At 39.0% G+C, this 20,129-nt stretch overlaps 2 protein-coding genes across 2 annotated transcripts; both read left to right on the top strand.

Annotated features, from left to right (window-relative positions):
• Nucleotides 1-85: 85 nt before the first annotated feature.
• Zbtb6 (zinc finger and BTB domain containing 6) lies at nucleotides 86-19,703 on the top strand. Its single transcript, XM_059260195.1, has 3 exons — nucleotides 86-178; nucleotides 14,501-14,674; nucleotides 15,686-19,703. The coding sequence occupies exon 3, from the start codon at nucleotides 15,695-15,697 to the stop codon at nucleotides 16,964-16,966; it is 1,272 nt and encodes a 423-aa protein (XP_059116178.1). The 5' UTR covers nucleotides 86-178; nucleotides 14,501-14,674; nucleotides 15,686-15,694; the 3' UTR covers nucleotides 16,967-19,703.
• Nucleotides 104-13,439, top strand: Zbtb26 (zinc finger and BTB domain containing 26). The gene is made up of 2 exons (XM_059260194.1): nucleotides 104-178; nucleotides 8,719-13,439. Exons 1-2 carry the CDS (start codon nucleotides 156-158, stop codon nucleotides 10,052-10,054), a joined length of 1,359 nt encoding a protein of 452 aa, XP_059116177.1. The 5' UTR covers nucleotides 104-155; the 3' UTR covers nucleotides 10,055-13,439.
• Nucleotides 19,704-20,129: the final 426 nt, after the last annotated feature.

The raw sequence follows: 20,129 nt of genomic DNA, 5'->3' as shown, positions 1-20,129 counted from the left end.
CGATTGGCGGAGATGACCATGGGACCTGGAAGTTGTCTTTGTCCGGCCAGGGCTGCCCTTCCGGTTCCGTTGGGTCCCCCTTTGGCTCAGATTGCCTGCCCCTCCCCCTTCCCGGAGCCCCGAGGGGCCGGAGCTCCTGGCGGTGCCAGATCCAGATGGCGGCCTTCCCCCCGGGTCTGTAAGTTCAGAGGCGACCTGAAAGCCGGGCTGGGGTGCGGGGTCTCTGGAAATGGAGCCCCCGTGGGGATCTGGATCGCCCACGACCTATCCTGGGATGGGAGCCGAGGTGCTGCTGGTCTAGGCCACGGGGGACTTAAGCCGTTGGACCCTTGTTGCATCCCACCCTCTTCCCCTTACCGAGTCTGCAGTGGGGAGTCTCAGGATGCCCCAGGGACCGCCTCCTGGGACCCTCTACCTAGGGCCCTGTGGCTGGCCAGGACGCCAGACTCTGGCATTTTGTAAAAAGTGCTGGAGTTGAGGCCAGCAGAAAACTGAACCGCGGGAGCTAGCCAAGGCAAGGCTTTAAGTGGCGACCGCGAGACTACTGTAAGTGCCAGGTTTTGAAGGGTTTTACCCCTGCTCAGCCGCTGGCCAGGGCACCTTTTGTATTACTGGCGCTATGCCAAGCACTGGAGATTCATCACATATCTAGTGTTCATGGTCAAGTTTGGAAACGATATGTTAACAAATTGGTGCTCGAATCGGGGTCAGGATATGCAATCTGTTACTTATATCATCTGCTCTAGGGACAGTTGCTGGGAAGCCTGTAGAAAGAGAGTGGCCTCTAAATTCTACTTCGTGGAAATAACTTTCCGGAAAAGTTGTAGTGCTACTGAGAAGTAACAGACTGTGTGTGTCTGAAGAAGAAGGAATAGGGGTGGGGGAGGTTGTGTGCATAAGATGGAATTTCAAGCCGATAAGTAAAGTGAAGTCCAGATAGTGGAAGGTTTAATTAATCCTAAAGGAGATGAGTTATCTTTTTGAAGCTCTCTGAGCAAGAAACTGATATGGTCAGATTTGTACTGCAGAAAGTCATTTTGTTTTCAGGGAAGCCAGTAGAGTAGAAGCTAGCTGAATCTGGGCTCTCTTAGCTAAAATCTAGACACTAATATTGGAGATTATTTTAAAAAAATATTGAGGTCATCTAGGTGAGATGCAATAAAATCTAAAATAGAGTTATGGTATTGTTACAAGAAAGAAAAGTGCTAATGTCCCGAAGATTATACATTGAAGGAGAAAAAAAGCCTAAGTCTTAAGCACCTGATATTTGAATAGTGGTGCCATAATCAGAAATATAACCATAAGGCTAGCGGAAATACAAATTTAGTCTTTGTTTATGTTGAATTCATGTCTAAAGGGATAGCCACATAGAGCTGTCCAGCGTAAGAGTTGGGAACGTGAATGTGAAGATAGCCTAAACATTGTGGCTACGAGTAAAACGTTTAAATTTTGGCATGTGGGCAGACACTATGAGAAGAGTTAGCATCAAGGAGGGAGCACTGAAAAAGGGTGATTTGAAGGATGATGGTTACATTAATAAAGCAGAAAGCAAATTAGAGCCCACAGAAAAGAAAGCCCAAGAATACAGGGTGGACGCAACTATGGTGACCTGGGTATCAAGAGAGAATTTTGAAGAGAGTCTACTGGATCATGCTCAGCCACTAGGGGATGGGAAAGAAAAAAGAAAGCATCTCTTTTATTAACAGGCCAACAGTGACCTGGTAAAAAGCAATTTTAGTAGATGAGGTAATGCAATATAAAATATCAGAGGCCTCAATTGGTTTGAAGTTAATTGGGAAAACGTGAAGGATTTCACAAAGAAAATTGACGGACCTTATTTGTTTATTTACTCAGCACATGTTTAAAGAGCAAATAACAGACACCATTCTAAGTTCTTTTGAAAATGAACTAATGGGCTGGAGAGATGGCTCAGTGGTTCAATTCTCAGGACTGACATGCCTCACAACCATCCATAAGTCCAGTTCCAGGGAATCCGATGCCTTCTTCTGACCTCCACAGACACCATATAAGTTGTGCACATACATGCAGGCAGAACATTCATGATATAAAATAATTAAATCTTTAATGATGAGCTTATTTAATTCCCCTTAGCAATCTCATTGAGTAATTTATTATTGGTTGACAAGAAAGCTAAAACAGACTGGATAAAGTAATTCACCCACAGCTACATAGCTGGTAAATGGCTGAGCAGAGTTTTAACCTTAGATATTGGATTCTAGAGTCCATGCTTTACTTACTGTGCTGTGTGGTGACTACATAGGACTCAAGGAGTGGGAACATTGGAAGCAAAGGTAGGCTTATTGATTAAGAAGAGAGACCTACAGGATAGCAAGTTTGAAAGAGGTAAGCGATGAGCTTATGCTATAGTGTGTATGTGCGTTTTCTATCTTTTGTTCTAGGGTCCTCTTCCACTCTATGCTCACTTAAGTAGATTTCTTATACTCCAGTGTAGTGTTTCATTTACAACTTACTTAGGATGTACACTGAGGATTCTTCTCTAGCTTTTTACCCTGGTGCCACAGAGGCTCTCTGCATATTTTAATGACCAGCGTTAAGATCGTCCCTTTAGTAGTCTCTAGATTACTGAATGACACTCAAAGATAACCAATCGCTTGAGACAAAATATTTAGAGTTCTTTTGATATTTTTTCTCTTCTTCTCTACCTTGATGAACAAGATCATTGGTTTGGGGGTTGTTTGTTTAGATTATTTTTAAATGTTATCCCTGTAGTCACAATCTCATCATTTCTGTCTTGATCTGTTAAAATGATGGCATTGTAAAAGGCTGTTCACTAAGTCATTCCCTATATATTTTATTTTCAAATTGCTGAGTTTTGAATAGTGTAAGAGCATAAGCATCATTATTTTTAAATGTTAAATGCTTAGAGCAGGTATTTTCAAGTATAATTAAGTTGAGATTAAACTTGGTTAAGTTTAGTAACAAGATAGGAACAGGAATTCTTACCACAGGGAAGGAATACAACTGAGAAAACAGACAGGCTTTTTTGTAGAATTAAATCTTGACAAAGCACAACAACAAACCAAAACAGAGCTTTTAAAAATGCATTTACCCTTGCACAATTTAGTGATACTTCAGAAACAGACTAGCAAAATAATGGTTAAAAAATAATGAAACTAAGTCCAAGGCTGAGGAGATGTCTAGGGGATAAGAACACTTGCTCCTTATGCTGAATACCAGAGTTTGGTTCCCAGCACCTACATATGGTTTACAACTACCTATAACTCTAGCTCTAGGGGATCCAATATTGTCTTTTGGCCTCCACTGGTACCTGCATGTACATTCACATACACATATAGACACACCCAGATACATATTAACAAAAATAAAATAAGTCCAAAAAGAAAACAAACAACAAAAACCCCCTGAGATCAGTAGTAGGAAGATAAAGACATAAGATACAGTCGGGGCTGGAGAGATGGCTCAGAGGTTAAGAGCACTGACTCCTCTTCCAGAGGTCCTGAGTTCAACTCCCAGCAACCACATGGTGGCTCACAACCACCTGTAATGAGATCTGGTGCCCTCTTCTGGTCATACATGCTGTATACAAAATAAATAAATAAGATACAGTCAGGAATATGTATGTGTTAGTAGTGTTAATCAGTACATAAATGGCTTGTCATAGTCTTCTGTACTTAAATTTGGTTTTAATTTGTACTTTTTGCTTTTAGATGTAAATCTTTTATTAAAGTATAACAAAAATACAAAAATCTACAGATCATAATGTAGTGCTCCATAGTAATTCCCAAAATGAGAAGGAAAATCTGAACCATTACACAGGTCAGATAAATCCTTAAGCTAAGCTGTGCCTTGCCAATTTGTTTCATGTATTGATTCATAGCTTGAGCACAAGTTTCAGCTGTAACAATTAGCAATTCTGTTTCTATTAATTTCAGCATATTATTTATGTTCTCTCAGCTTCATTTTCTTATAGTCAAATTGGGGATAATAATAACATACCAGTAGAGACTTTCAGGACTAAATGAATTAATTTAGGTAAAGCATATTTGGAATGTGGCATGAATTTAGAAGACATTAGGTATCATTTTGTAAAAGGAATTAATCCATTAATCCTGTTAGGCAATCATCAATCCCCAGAGACAGGATTTCTTTGCATAGCCTTGTCTGTCCTGGAACTCACTTTGTAGTCCAGGCTGGCCTCCAACTCACAAAGCTCCATCTGCCTCTGCCTCTTAAGGGCTGGGATTAAAGGTGTGCGCCACTCCCCAACCCCCACCTCTGCTAATTATTACAATTTTATATTACTTGTTTGGTTGTGTGTGCACATACATTTATATTACCTATTTGCATATACATTTGGTGCTGAGATTAAACCTAGGATTCCATATATACTAAGTACACATTCTGCTACTGAGCAATTAATTATTTAAAAGATTTTTTTCTATTAAAGAAAGGTATTGCAAATTTGGTTCTACATGATTTAAATAGTTCTCCAGGTTTTCAAAAGAGGATACCATGGCATTGAAAATCATCTCTAGGGGCTGGAGAGATGGCTTAGTGGTTAAGAGCACTGGCTGTTCTTGCAGAGGTCCTGAGTTCAATTCCCAGCAACCACATGGTAGCTCACAACCATCTGTAATGAGATCTGACACCCTCTTCTGGCAGGCAAGCAGAACACTGTATACATAATAAATAAATCTTTAAAAAAAAAAAAAAGAGATCATTTCTATTACAGGTCAATAATAATTTCACAGCCAATATCGAGGAGTCACTATAATGCTGTGTTTTGTTTAATGAGCTATGTAAAGTGTAATAAACAATTGATCATTGTCCTGAAATAACTAATGACCTATTAGCAAAGGAGACTAATGTCAGGAAATAACTAATGTCAAAAGTGTATGACCTGGGAATAGATTATTAAAGGGATAATTGGGCTGACAGATATTAAGAAAAACTTCCTGAAGTAAACAATAGACTTCCCTAACTTTCTTGGACTGCAGCAGGAAGATCAAAGCAGGGATTTTTTTGAGACACATGATTGGCTGTTCCTGTTGATAAGGTTTTGTTTGTTTGATTGTTTGTTTGTTTTTTTTGTGTGTGTGTGTTTTTTTCCTTGTTTTTTGAGACAGGGTTTCTCTGTGTAGCTTTGGTGCTTGTCCTGAATCTCGCTCTGTAGACCAGGCTGCTTCAAACTCACAGATCCACCTGGCTCTGCCTCCAGAGTGCTGGGATTAAAGGCGTGCGCCACCACTGACTGGCCCTGTTGATAAGTTTTGAGAACTCATGAGTTGGATATAAATGAAACTGAACTCTGGCTCTTCTGTAGAGGAACAAGGAACAAGTTTTCCCATAGACATTTGACTTAAAACATTCTGAATACTGCCATACTCTAGCTGGAAACAATTAATGTTCGTTTTTTACTATGACTAGGAAAATACTGCTGATCTTTAGTGAATTTAAGACCAGCTCAACTCTAAAAAGAGAATGCCACTTTTGTTTGGCCACTTGAAACTATGATCATTTTTATAACTTCTGGTTAAATTGGGACATCACTGTTCGAGTTACAGAGTGAATATTTTTAAGCTACTGCCACTGAAACTGACCAGTGATAATATAGTTTAGCTACTTCTAAATACTGAAAAAATTTCCTGTGTTTCCTAGATTTTCCTTGTTTGAAACTCATGGATTTCTCTAACACATTTGCTTCTCTGCATTCCTCTTGTCCCAGCCAGTGCAATTCCAAATCTTTATTATGATCATTTATTATCCCCACATTCAGAAAGCTGTACAGGAGAAAACCTTATACACAGTTTGTGATTATTAACATACATTTGCCATACCCTTCTAAATGTTACCTCTTTCTGTGATATGCAGCTAAACTCTTGAGATTTAGAATTTTTTTGAGATAGGATCTTACTTACCATGTAGCTCAGGCTAGCCTGGCTCTTGAAATCTACCTACCTCAGCTTCTGAGTACTGTGTGTGCTGTCAGGCCCTGGTTGGTTTTTTGTTTTTGTTTGTTTGTTTTTGTTTTTCCTTCTTTTTCAATTCTCATCAGCTATCAAGTTCTCTGAAATGCCTTTTACTATCTTTTTGCTTGTTTTTTTTTTTTTTAATTACTGTTTTCATTCCTTTCTAGGCCCTTGTGGCCTCACTTATGTAATATGTGGCCTCCATAGATATTAATCTGGTCTGCTTAACAAAATTCTTTTTATTGTGAGACTAATCCTGTAGGTTTAACTGCTACATACTGAGCCCTTCCTGTGTGTTTGGTATGGTGTTGGGTGATAGTAGTGTGCATGAGTTTGAACAGAGGAGAGTTTGATCACCAGTGGGAGAAGAAGGGTGGCTGCAGTAAGAATTTGAAGTAAAAGCAGACTGTTTCCAGCTTCAGCTCCATGAAATAAGATGCATATGTTGCTACCTAATGCCAGGGAATTTTCAGTTTAATTATTTGATGAAGCATTTTGAGTGTTATGTAGAAGTATTGTGCTGAGGGCCCTAGAAACAACTCTTTTGCTCTGAGTGGTTGGACAAGTGCCTCTCAGGAAATGGAGACTAGCCTGGCTAAAATGCAGTGTTCCAGATTAGTGCAACTTGTATGACAAGCTTAGAGCAAGCAGATACATTGTGTACCCAGTCATCAGGAGCTGTCACTTCCTTAAAAATTAAGACTATGAATTTTGGGCTTCAGAATTTAGATGTGATTCCTGGTATAGGGCGCACGCCTTTAATCCCAACAGAGGCAGAGGCAGGCGGATTATCTGTGAGTTCTAGGCCAGCCTGGTTTACAAAAAGAGTTCCAGGACAGGTGAGACTACATAGAGAGAACTTGTCTCAAATAAATAAATAAATAAGCAAATAAACAAGCAAATAAACAAATAAATAAATAAAAATCTTGATGTATCCAGGAAAAGCTGGCTGTCTCACTTGCCCATGAAGCAAGGAACTGTGGAGTACACAAAATTCAAGCTGGATTTCCTAACACACTGAGATTATAGAACTGTTTCTCCAAGACAGAACTGACTTACCTATTGACCTGATAAGAAGACTGGTTTCTTAAAAGAGGATACCAGTTATTTTTAGTGATTAATAGACTGAGATTATAATGTTCGTGTGGCTAATTCATCCTTCCCTTTTAGAAAGACACATGAGAAGCCAAGTTATGAGAAAACCTGGAAAGAATGCAATCAGAACAGGAGGGATTTCTCAGAAAAAACTTATCATATAAACAGAACAATATGCAGAATTAGTTTCATTTGCTTATTTTTAACAGTGTTGTGGATTGAACCCAGCCTCACACAATGGCTAGGCAGATGATCTACTACTGAGCTATACATATTCTTAACTCTATGTAGAGAGTTTTGGCAAACAAACCTTCTCTGTGGTTGACCGTGTTAGACCATTTTTTTTTTTTAGTTAATTGACTTATAACCAAGAGGCTAACCTTTATCCAAAAGACATTGGGGAGTTCCTGAAGAGATTTAGATGGTTAGATACAACCTAACGATTTTGAAATGTGCTGTATATGTTGAGTTTCAGAGGAGTTGGAATCCAAGGAGCACATTTAGGAAACAATTCTAGTAGTCTGCGTGAGAAATGATGTGCACATAGGGGTAAGAAGGAAAGCACGCTGGGCGGTGGTGGTGCACGCCTTTAATCCCAACACTCGGGAGGCAGAGCCAGGGGATCTCTGTGAGTTCGAGGCCAGCCTGGGCTACCAAGTGAGTTCCAGGAAAGGTGCAAAGCTACACAGAGAAACCCTGTCTCAAAAAAAAAAAAAAAAAAAAAAAAAAAAAAGAAGGAAAGCACAATCTAGAAAATATTGAATCTGTACTTACTCCCACTCATACCCCCACTGATTTGTTCATCTGATAGTGTTTTGTTCTCCATATAAAGAAATGTTCCTTACAAAAGAGTTTAGATTTATCCATAGTGCACAGGATAAAGAATTGTGCCTTTATCAATGACCAAACACCATCTCTTTAAGTCTGTGACTTTTATCACAAAAATAGTTATATGAATAAATTCATACCAGTTTAAACAAAAATAAAAAAAGGAGGGGGCGGTTCCCAGCAAACAGTGCCCCTGTAGTCTCTAAAATAGAAAGAAAGGGGTTGGGGAGACAGCTTAGTGACTATGAGCACTTGCTGCTTTTCCAGAAGACTCCAGTTCGATTTCCAGTATCCACATGGCAGCTCACAACCATCTATAACTCCAGTTCTAGGGAATCTGACGCTCTCTTCTGGCCTATGTGGGGATCAGGCACACATGTGGCACACAGATATGCATACAGGCACAACAATAATAAAAACAGGAAACAAAAGAAAAGAGCATTTTGTTTTGGGAAAAGCAGGTACATCATTCATGCAAAAGAAAATAATGTCTGCATTGGTAATTGGGCTGGGATGTTTCTGTGGACAAAATAGAATTCTCATTTGAGAAGTGAAAAGTAAACTTCTTGGGCTAACTCGAGCATTGTTAAGTGTCTTAAAAAGTTGAGTGAAACCCAGTTATTTGCATTTCTATATGTCTTCTCTTTGGGTACAGTTGGCACCTAATATTGGTAAAGAATAATTTTTAATGGCCTTTGGAAGCTGGCTTTTTGGATACATACAGACAGACATGACAACACATTTGGTTTTGAAAGGTAAATCCAGTTTTATAAATTGTTTAAATTTTCTTAAATTCCACCTTTTTTACATTTCTGTTCTTTAGGTCTGCCAAAATGTCTGAAAGATCAGATCTCCTTCACTTCAAGTTTGAAAATTATGGAGATTCAATGTTACAAAAAATGAACAAATTAAGAGAAGAGAATAAATTTTGTGATGTTACGGTTCTCATAGATGATGTTGAGGTGCAGGGGCATAAAATTGTTTTTGCTGCAGGTTCCCCCTTCTTAAGAGACCAGTTTTTACTGAATGATTCCCGAGAGGTGAAAATCTCCATATTACAGAGTTCTGAAGTGGGGAGACAATTGCTCTTATCCTGTTATAGTGGTGTGCTGGAATTCCCTGAGATGGAGCTGGTAAATTACTTGACTGCTGCGAGTTTTCTTCAGATGAGCCACATTGTAGAACGGTGCACACAGGCGCTGTGGAAGTTTATAAAGCCAAAACAACCAATGGATAGTAAAGAGGGATGTGAACCACAGAGTGCTTCTCCCCAGTCGAAAGAACAGCAGGGAGATGCCAGAGGCTCTCCAAAACAGGACTTACCTTGTATTCACCCATCTGAAGACAGTATGGATATGGAGGACAGTGATATTCAGATTGTTAAGGTAGAATCTATTGGGGATGTATCAGAGGTTAGAAGTAAAAAAGATCAGAACCAGTACATTTCTTCAGAACCCACTGCTTTACATTCATCAGAGCCCCAGCACTCCCTGATAAACTCAACTGTGGAAAACAGAGTAAGTGAACTAGACCAGAGCCATCTCCACAATTACGCCCTCTCTTACACAGACAATGATGACATCATCATGACCTCAAAAGATGTCTTTGGGCCTAATATTCGAGGTGTAGACAAAGGCTTACAGTGGCATCACCAATGCCCAAAGTGTACCAGGGTGTTCCGTCACCTGGAGAACTACGCCAACCATTTAAAAATGCACAAACTCTTTATGTGTCTACTCTGCGGCAAGACTTTCACTCAGAAAGGCAATCTTCATCGACACATGCGTGTACATGCCGGAATTAAACCTTTCCAGTGTAAAATCTGTGGGAAAACCTTTTCTCAGAAGTGTTCCTTACAGGACCATCTTAACCTTCACAGTGGAGATAAGCCCCATAAATGTAACTATTGTGACATGGTTTTTGCACATAAGCCAGTTTTGAGGAAACACCTTAAACAGCTGCATGGCAAAAACAGCTTTGATAATGCCAATGAGAGGAATGTGCAAGACCTTACAGTGGATTTTGATTCTTTTGCATGTACAACAGTCACAGACTCTAAAGGTTGTCAACCACAACCTGATGCAACACAGGTCCTGGATGCAGGTAAACTGACCCAAGCTGTCCTCAGCTTAAGGAGTGAGAGTACATGTGTAAACTGAGGAGGGGCCTAGTGCTCACAGCTAGAATCGACTTGAGAGTGTGGCAATAGTGCTGTCTTTTTAGGAGTGGTTTGGATAGCTTCCAAAGCCTCCAAGCAAGTGGTTGTGGGTGAGCACGAACAGACCAGGCAGCTCCCACTTGCAGTGGCTTTGCTTTCCTTTAGTCCTCTCCAGGCTCTTTTTTGAGTTATTTATCCTGTGATGTCTACTTTCCTTTCCTAAGGAATAATTCCATTTGTCTACCTAGTGTCAATACATGTCTTAGACTGACACTATTTTAATCTTTTTTACCAAGCACATTCTGAAGGTACTAACAGATAACATCACCTACTTCCCACTAACAGATGCTGTGCTTAGAAAAGTTCATATTCTTCTTTGGGGGAAAATGAGTCTGGGATATGAGGTTATACTGCTGTTGACCTAAATATGTGATAGAGCCTCTGTTTGTCTACTATGATTCATCTAAGACTGATGAGTGAGTCTGCTTCCTACCATTTGTACTTTTTTTGGAGCTGCTATGAAGAAGTATATTGGTTTGTACTTTAAACACTAACACAGCCCATTGAATTATTATAACCCAGAATACAATCCTTTCAGCAACATCTGCAGACAAATAGGGACCACCATGGGAAAGATAATCAGCAAATAATAGAAGTATACTAAAACAACAGTGTGCACATGGAAGGTTCCCTAAACCTTATGTTCCAACAAGAGACTAGCTGCTTATGTATGTACCCTGTTTATAATTAGAAGTACTTTAGGCATATTTAAGTGAGCTAAAGAATAATGAATGGTCTCTATAGGAATGGACTATATTGGAATCTGAACTTCATATCAGAGTTCATTACATAAGAAAGGTGAGTTTGGCCATTACTTTTGTGCAGTTTACAGTATCTCCTGGTTTTCCTTTTCTCATGTACCTTCATCTTGAAAACAGATGAAAAAAAATTAAGTGGGATACAGAAGAACAACCAGAATTTTTGCATTTTGGTAGTCTTAGAGATACAATGATACACTGTCCACTTTGCCACCTTTCATAGTTGATCTTGAAGAATGAAAAAAAAAATTCTTTATTCTGAAGTACATTTCAGATATAATTTTGAACTTGTTTCTGACCCAGGGGTCACAGTAAGGTGTAGGATTGCTAGAGAACTTAGAAACTCTTGAAAGATTGTTTACACTATCTCTGTCATTTAAGTAGGAATATTCAAACAGGAAGCCTGGCCACCATTGGACAAAATACACCTGACTAAATATGAATGACTGTCCCCATACATCTTTTCTACTATACCTTGGCTTTAAAAGATGGTGAATAATACATTAACAGAAAGTTTCCAGTTTTATTTCACTGATGTATATCCCTTTTGGCTTTTGGAGACAGCCTAGGATTTGCCAACAAAATGTCACAGAAGGACTTGAGATAATTACTTATTTAAACTGTTTTTATTTTGGTGGCTTGTGCCTGTAATCTCAGAATTTATGAAGTTGAAGCAGGAGGGTTTCTGTAAGTTAGAGGCCAGCCTGGACTAAGACCTAAATCAGTATAATGATTTTACTGTATTGGTGCTGGAAGTCAAACCCAATGTCTCACATGTGCTAGGCAAGCACTGAACCTACCACTAAGGTACAACCCTAGCCTGTTAACTGTTTTTTAGCTAGATGAATATTATGTTGTTTCTAAGGGAGTGATTGGTTTGGGTATGAATGGGAGGAAAAGTTAGAATAATGTGAGATAGATCTAAATGTAAAACTGATTTTGTCTGAGAAACTTTATTCCCACTAGACTTTTTTTATTTTTGAGCTATGAGAGTACATGCACAGATAATCCAAAAACTAAACTTAATTTATATATAGATGGCAGGAGGTCTTAATTTGTTATAATTTGATATATTTACACAAGGCTCAGATTTGAGGAATAATTTCTACTAAATATTTAAATAAGAATACAGTTAACTAATAAGACTTGTAGGTAGTTTATGCCCAACATCACTCATTGTATGGTCTAATAATGCTTTCTAGCATTCTGAATTTTAGTGAGTCATCCAAAGAGCACCAATTCTATGCAACAATGGGACTTTGCCATGTCATCCAATGTTTTGAATATTTTCTCAGAAACTTTTTTTCAATAGGAACATTTTAAAATCATGGTGCTCCACATGTTATTATTCTTGTCCGGTTACTGTTAGTAGCTTCAGGACTAAACGCAGCATGGGTTCAAATAATACTCTTCTCCCTTGTTGGGGCTATATCTTGATTTATTTCAGTCATTCAGAAGCCTTTTCTTCTTTTTTTAAATGCTGGGGAGTTTGAACCCAAGGCCTCATGCACGTTGAGCATGTTCTCTACGACTGAGCTACTCCCACAGCCTCAAGAAACATTAATAAGCAACTGATATTTCCAGGTACTATGTTAGATTCTGATGATAGGGAGGTAAGATTGATATGATCCCTGTTGTTATAGGACTTACAGTGTCAAGTGATTTTAGTGAGATAAGATCTCCAATTTATTTCATAACTAAGAATGACTGCCTTGTTTTTGATCATTTAAAGCAGTAGTTCTCCATTGGGGGCACAGGAGCTTGAATGACCCTTTCACAGGGATCACCCAAGACCATCAGAAAACACAGATATTTACATTATGAGGAACTATATTGAAGAGTCGCAGCATTAGGAATGTTGAGAACCACTGACTTAATGTCAGCTTTCTTAGGGTTTTCTTTTACTAAAATTTTTACTTCTCACTGTTGCAAGTGCAAACCACTTACCTAATTTATGGTCTCTTCCATTTCTTAGCTGGAGAGGTCTTATTTCTGTGAGACATTTAAGTTTGGTGGGACTTGGGTTCTTTGCTTACACATTTGTCAGATTTTATTGCAAAGGGGTCAAGTTATTTTATAGTGGAAGCAGTCTTTAACACTAGTCGTGGTTCTATGGAATCAGATGTAAACCTTAGTTACTCAGCATTTGGGTCTTTTTTATTTGAGGTAGGTTCTCACTATGCACCCTTTGCTGCCTCAGCCTCCCAAGTGCTGGGATTAAAGGCATGTGCCACCATGCCAGGTTCAATATTTGTGTTGTGTGGATTCCTAGGAAAACTTCAAAAGGAAGAGGACTCTCTTTACTGTAGTTTGGTTTTTTAAAAATTACTGTTATTTATTTATTTAATATTAAAACAAGCTCCAAACTGAAGTGGCTGTGAGGTAAATCAGGTGTGTGAAAGGTGGCTGGTGTCACCATTTCTAAAATATTGTCCTGAACAAACAACTTAGAACATTTTATTTCAGCTCATGAATGGCTGTTCTAAATCTGTTGTATGTTAGACATACTTTGAACTACCTCTTTACTTAAAATGGGGAAGTTTCCTTAATAAAAGTGTGACAATTAAACTGGTGTCTTTGACTTATTTTCTTACTCTCTTCCCTCCTTTCTCAGTTGCTTGGATTTAAATTCAAGAATGTTTCAATTCTTTTTTGTTGTTGTTTTTTTTTTTTTTCAAGACAGAGTTTCTGTGTAACAGCCCCAGCTGTCCTGGGACTCCCTGCCTCTGCCTCCTGAGTGCTGGAATTAAAGGCGTGCACCACCACTGCTCGGGGAATGTTTTTATTCTTTAAAACACATCTTAAGGATTGTTGAGGGGCTGAAAAATGCAGTTTATTGATAGTGTTTTCCCAGTATGCAAAGACCCTGGGTTTGATCCTCAGCACAAGGGGGAAAATTTGAGATTGCCTTTTGAAGAAAGTATGGGTTAACCAGAAATTAGTTATCAGTAGAGACAGTTATTTCTTTATGAAGCTGCTGAGAATACAGAATCCCAGTTTCAGGGCTGGTGTGTGTGACTCGCTGGTAGAGTGCCTAGCATTCCAGCAGCCTGGGTTCTGTTCCTGGCAACAGGCGAACAAAAAAATCTTCACTCTGCAAATAGGAGCTTTCTGAATACTAAATTCTGTGAGTGCAAATATAGATACATATTGCTCTGATTAATCTCTCTCCCTTGAAGTGGCATATATTTCGATGTAGGTTCAGTTTTGAAGATAAATATTTCCAACTGGATCCCAACTTATTGAGGAGCAGCTTAGAGATCATTTGTAATCACATTTGTCAGATTAATCAGTATAAACCGTTTTCGAAGGGTAAGCGGCAAAGCAGTGTTTTGCGTTCGAAAGGCCCAGTGTTCAATTCCCATCACCCAAAGAAAGGGAAAATCCGCTGGGCAAAGTAGTAGCCTGTCAGAGGCAGGCTGTTTAAAGCAGGTAAGGAGGGGGAGGGCGGAGACTTGTGAAGCTGTACCCAGGAAGGGTTGGGGCCATCCCCAATACAGAACCGCGAGTTCCTTTCCTTCGGCCCTGCCCCTCAGCGCTTCACTCGCTATAACTATCTTTACAGCGGAGCGGGAACGGTCAGAAAAGACCCAGCAGGCCGGTATTCTGACGTTTTTCTGTCATTCTAGGAGCGGACAAAATGAGGAAGAAAAAGCAGCTCAGGATGTCCTTCCGGGGCGTCCAGACAGTCTTCCTGTAGAATAAGCTGGTTGACACCGGAAGCGTTTCCTCCCGGGATAAGGTCCATCTTCCGGCCTGGGCCGCCGTTGCTGCATAAGCCTCCAAGCCAGTTTTGCGAGTCGGTAAGTGAAAGTGAAGGAGACATCCCTGGGGGGTGAGGCGCTAGGACGACGCTGCTCGGGAGTGCATCCGGGCGCGGCCTGGGCCTCAGCCCCAGCCTCGCACCGTACCCGCCTGCCCGGCCGGGCCTTAACCTGAAGGCTGGGCGTGGGAACCGTGTGCGGTGCCGAGGGAGTCGGCAGTCCCTCCGTCTTGGATTCCTTTCAGCTCCCTCCTGCTGTGTGTGGGCTGCTGTGATCACTGGTGAACACAGAGTCAGGAGCAAAAGACTCTCTGGGAGACGAGGAGTCACTTTAATCTCTGGTTTGGGTTCAACCGAGCTAAAGCACGAATTGGGAAATGGAGCAGGAAGCGTGAATGTAATACATCGGCAGATGGGGTGTTCGCATGGTTTTATCTGTACAGTGATGAGCATATGAAAAACGAACCAAGATCGATCAGTAAAAGGTGGGGTACACTGAAGTCCTGAAGGAGTTTGCATTCTTTATAAGAATGAAAGGCTGTCCAGGAAGTGGGGGGAGCGATGGACTTAAAGCAGAAGTGTTTCTTTTGTTTGTTTGTTTTTCCTTCTTCTTTCTCCTCCTTTTTAAATAATGTTCATTCCGATGGGAATTCAGGATGGTAGTTCAGAATATTCAAAGAGTGCTTTGTCAGGAGATCTGTTGAAAGTCATTACAATGGTCAAGGCAGGACTAGGAATTTTTAATAGTGGTGGGTAATAGGCAATTTAAAGACATTTTCTAATTTAAGATGTTAAGTGTACTTTTTTGTTTCACTGTGCCAATTACTAGTATTTAAAGATTATGTACCATGAGATGATGCAGAAATGCGTTATGACTTTCTGGATTTATATATAGGTGGTGATTTGGGGACAGATTCACTTCTAGCACTCAAAGTAGAGTTTAGATCTTCATTTTTCCCAATACATGTTGGGAAGAAGGGGGCTCTTTACCATAATAATGTGGGAAATCATTGCCTATCCTGTATCAATGGTTGTGCTCTGTTTTGCATAGATTGTGACCATGGCTGCTGAGTCTGATGTTCTACACTTCCAGTTTGAACAGCAAGGAGATGTGGTCTTACAGAAAATGAATCTCTTGAGACAGCAGAATTTATTTTGTGATGTATCGATTTATATTAATGATACTGAGTTCCAGGGGCACAAGGTGATTTTAGCTGCTTGCTCCACTTTCATGAGAGATCAGTTTCTACTCACACAGTCAAAACACGTCAGGATCACCATTCTGCAGAGTGCAGAAGTTGGCAGAAAGTTGTTGCTGTCCTGCTATACTGGAGCACTTGAAGTGAAAAGGAAAGAGCTTTTGAAATACCTGACTGCTGCCAGTTACCTCCAGATGGTTCACATTGTAGAAAAATGCACAGAAGCTTTGTCCAAGTATCTGGAAATTGATCTTTCTATGAAAAATAACCAACACACTGACTTGTGTCAATCTTCGGATACAGATGTTAAGAATGAAGAAGAAAATTCTGATAAAGACTGTGAGATAATTGAAATTTCAGAAGATAGTCCTGCAAACCTAGATTTCCATGTTAAAGAAGAGGAAAGCAACACATTACAGTCTGCTGTAGAGAGGTTGACATCAGAGCGAAGGGGAATGAAGTCACCAGAGCTCTCTACAGTAGATAGTGGTTTTAAAGAGAATGAAATTTGTATCCTCCACGTAGAATCGATCAGTACAGATGGTGTAGAGAATGGGCAGTTTCCACAGCCTTGCACCTCATCCAAAGCAAGCATATATTTCCCAGAAACACAGCATTCACTGATCAATTCTACAGTTGAGAGCAGAGTGGCAGAAGTTCCTGGAAATCAAAATCAAGGGTTATTTTGTGAGAATCCTGATGGAAGTCATGGTACAGTAAATGAGATCCAGAATCTAGATGAGAATTTTTCATTGAGGCACCAGTGCCCCAGGTGCCCAAGGGGCTTTCTTCATGTAGAAAACTATCTGCGTCACCTTAAGATGCATAAATTGTTCTTGTGCTTGCAGTGTGGGAAAACATTTACACAGAAGAAAAATCTCAACCGGCATATTCGAGGACACATGGGTATACGACCCTTTCAGTGTACTGTGTGCTTGAAGACCTTTACTGCTAAAAGCACACTTCAGGACCACTTGAACATACACAGTGGGGACCGGCCATATAAATGCCATTGTTGTGATATGGATTTCAAACACAAATCTGCTCTCAAAAAGCACTTAGCCTCTGTTCATGGCAGAAGTAGTGGTGAAAAACTATCTAGGCCTGATCTCAAAAGGCAGAATTTACTGTAATCAAATCAGGAACTTGGGACGAAAGCATAGAATCACTCTGTTAGGCATGTCTGTTTTTAAAGATGCAGTGTTGGTAGTGTGCCTCCCCGCCAATCTTTAGCTTTCATGTTTGTTATGTGCTATTCATTCTGAATTTCTAATAGTTCCAAAGTTGTGAATGAAGTGATTAAGTTTATGGGATTAAGTCTATGTTGTTTTAAACATTAGCTATTGCCTTCTGTTCAGCAATAATTGCAGATTCTGACTTGTAGTTTTTAGATTAGTGATTTAATGTTGAATCTAACTAACTATATAGTAACTTCAATGAGTTAGAATGACAAGAAACTAGATTTGAAAGTATAGTGTTGTCCATTACTATTAATTTTGACAACATGTAGGACTAACAGTTTTCTTTTTAATGTTTAACCATTGTACTTGGATTGTAGCTAGAACACCAAGTTATATTCAGATTCACATGGGACCAGCAGATTGTCCTTAGAATTACATTATTAAAATATCCAAGAGAATATGTAATAGACCCTATTCCTGATTACATATAATATAGTTGGATTAAGAACTCTGTGGCCAATGCAAGTATTTTCTTGGCTTAGATTGGAAAGTTTCTTTTCTTTTTGGATTTTTGAGACAGGGTTTCTCTGTGTAGCCCTACCTGTCCTGGAACTTGCTTTGTAGACCAGGCTGGCCTTGAATTCACAGAGATCCTCCTGCCTCTGCCTCCCAAGTGCTAGGATTAAAGGCATGCACCACCATGCCCAGCTGCAAGTTACCTTTCTTAAATATTCCAGTTTAAGTAAAGACAAGTTTACTGTTTACTTAGGGTTTTTTGTTTTGTTTTGTTTGTTTTGGTTAACATGCACTAAAATTGATCTTTCTCTGAGGAGTTATTTTTCTATGAATTTAACACATAGAATAATTTTCTGCAGCTGGGACACAGAATAGTTCCACCACCTTCTGGAAGGCCCTTATGCTGCTCCTCTATCGTCTACTCTTCCAACTCTAAATTCTAGTAAGAGTTGTTCACTATAGTTTGTTCAAATCTGGGGTGATATAAAACTGGGATCTTCTAGTATATTTCCTTTTGATACTTTTTTTATACAACATAATGCCTTTAAGCTTCATTTATGTGTCTGTTAACAAGTTATTTTTTTATATCTCTCTCTAACTTTTGACGTGATTTGTATAGCCCAGGTTAGCTCAAATTTGCTTCACTTCTTGAACACTGGGATTATGCCTGGCCTCTTTTATGTTTTGAATTGCCTATATATACATTTTCTTTTCAAGCCGTCGCCAGGTGAATAGTTTAAATTTAGAAAGCTACTACAATTAGTTATAATGTCTTGTTTATATGAATACCTCTAAATTAAAAACTTTTTTGCCCTTAGAGTGAAGAGCAAAATTCACTGCAGGGCAGATCACCTTCCCTGACCGTAGGAAGCACTCCAGGTGTCCTATTTCTCTTCATAACTCAGCTTCTATGTAGAGTTTCTGCTGTAATTAAGTTCTGTTGACACTCACAGTTTGGTATTTTAACTTGTAATATACTTTGTACTATAAAAGAGTTTTGAAAATCATATGTGTTAAATACAATTTTTGTAATACTTTTGTGGGAATAATGCTCTATGTAGAATTTGAACTCTGGGAGAGACTTTAAAGAATCTATGTCTCACAATTGACTTCATAACCCAAGTCACTAATTTGTCACTTGTCCTTCAACCTTTCTTAATTTTATATAAAATAACTTTGATCTTCATAATTTGTAGAATTATTTCTAGATTATTTAAATTCTTTAAAGTTAAATATCTAAATTATTTCTAAATTTCTACAAATTTATATTCATGTGAACAGAGGAGACATGTATGTCTTTGTGAATACTGTTATTTGAGTACTTTCTTGGAGACAGAACTTTTCTAAGGTAAACACTTTGTTCCATTATATAATGGACCAGTTTAGTGGTTAATTTCCTTACACACATGACTTAAGAATGGTCAATTATAGTTGTGAAAGCATTTTCCTCTGAGAAATTGTTTACTTGAGACTGAAGTGCTTCTCTTAATTTTGTTTCCTGAGTGATTTTGGAGGGGAGGGCTGGGGATGGGTAGAGAGGGTAAACTATAGTAAAAAAACTGATTTTTTTAAGGAAGTGGTATCTACTATACTGGATGTTTGGGACATTTTGATTGAAGGTGTTTTAAGTTTGATTTGTGCCTTGTAAGATTGTTGTAAAAATTTTTGTGAGCACTTTGAAATTTTTGCTTGTGGGGAGGGTGTTTTATAAAGTGGTTGTTATTTATACTATTTATTTCTGTTATGTGCACAGGTTGATTTCAAAACATTCCTAGGAGTTGGGTGAAGTGCACACATGCCTGTCTATAATCCCAGCACTTGGGAGGTTGAGGCAAGAGAATCAATTCAGGGCTAGCCTTCATTACATAGCTAAGTTTGAGGCCAGCCTCAGCTACAGGATACCTTGTTTCATGAAAAACAAAAAACAAAAAAGTAAACAAACAAAAAACATTCCTGGGAGAGTGTCTGTTTGCATGACATGTCTGAAAAATTAAGCAAAGTAGAATCTGTTAAATTATGCAGGTATGACAAAGTGTAGCATTTATTAATTTTTAAATACTTTTATCTGTTTATGACAGAAAAATATGTTTGGGTTGAGTCTCTTATTTACTGCATTTGTATATGTAAAAGATCTTGAAAAGGTAGTTATTCAGTTACAGAGAAAAATCCTTTTTTCATTGGATGTAATTATGTTTGTATAAAACATAATAAACTGGAGGTGAGAATGGAGAACTTGGAGCTTGTGTATTTCTATGAATTTTAAAGGACTCAGGTTAGAAAATGTATAAATATAAATTTTCTCATCTCTGTCCATTTGAAAATACAGAAATGTACACATGATGGGAAATTTTATTGATTAGCATAATTGAATGAAAATAGGAATAACAAATGGAAGTAAGGTCAATGGGGGGGGCAATGAATCTTTCACAAAAATCCTGTTCTTGTCACACTTGCCAACAGCTTTGGGTCCCCTCCCTGAGCTACAGCTGCAGGCAGTTGTGAGCTGCTGGGGCTATGGAGGGTGTGTGTGTGTGTGTGTGTGTGTGTGTGTGTGTGCGTATACAAATATTGGGGTGTGGGGAGAATTCTTCCTGTGCCG

Source organism: Peromyscus eremicus, chromosome 4 (genome assembly GCF_949786415.1).
Source record: "Peromyscus eremicus chromosome 4, PerEre_H2_v1, whole genome shotgun sequence".
Lineage (NCBI taxonomy): Eukaryota > Metazoa > Chordata > Mammalia > Rodentia > Cricetidae > Peromyscus > Peromyscus eremicus.
This window is presented reverse-complemented; position numbering and strand designations above follow the sequence as displayed.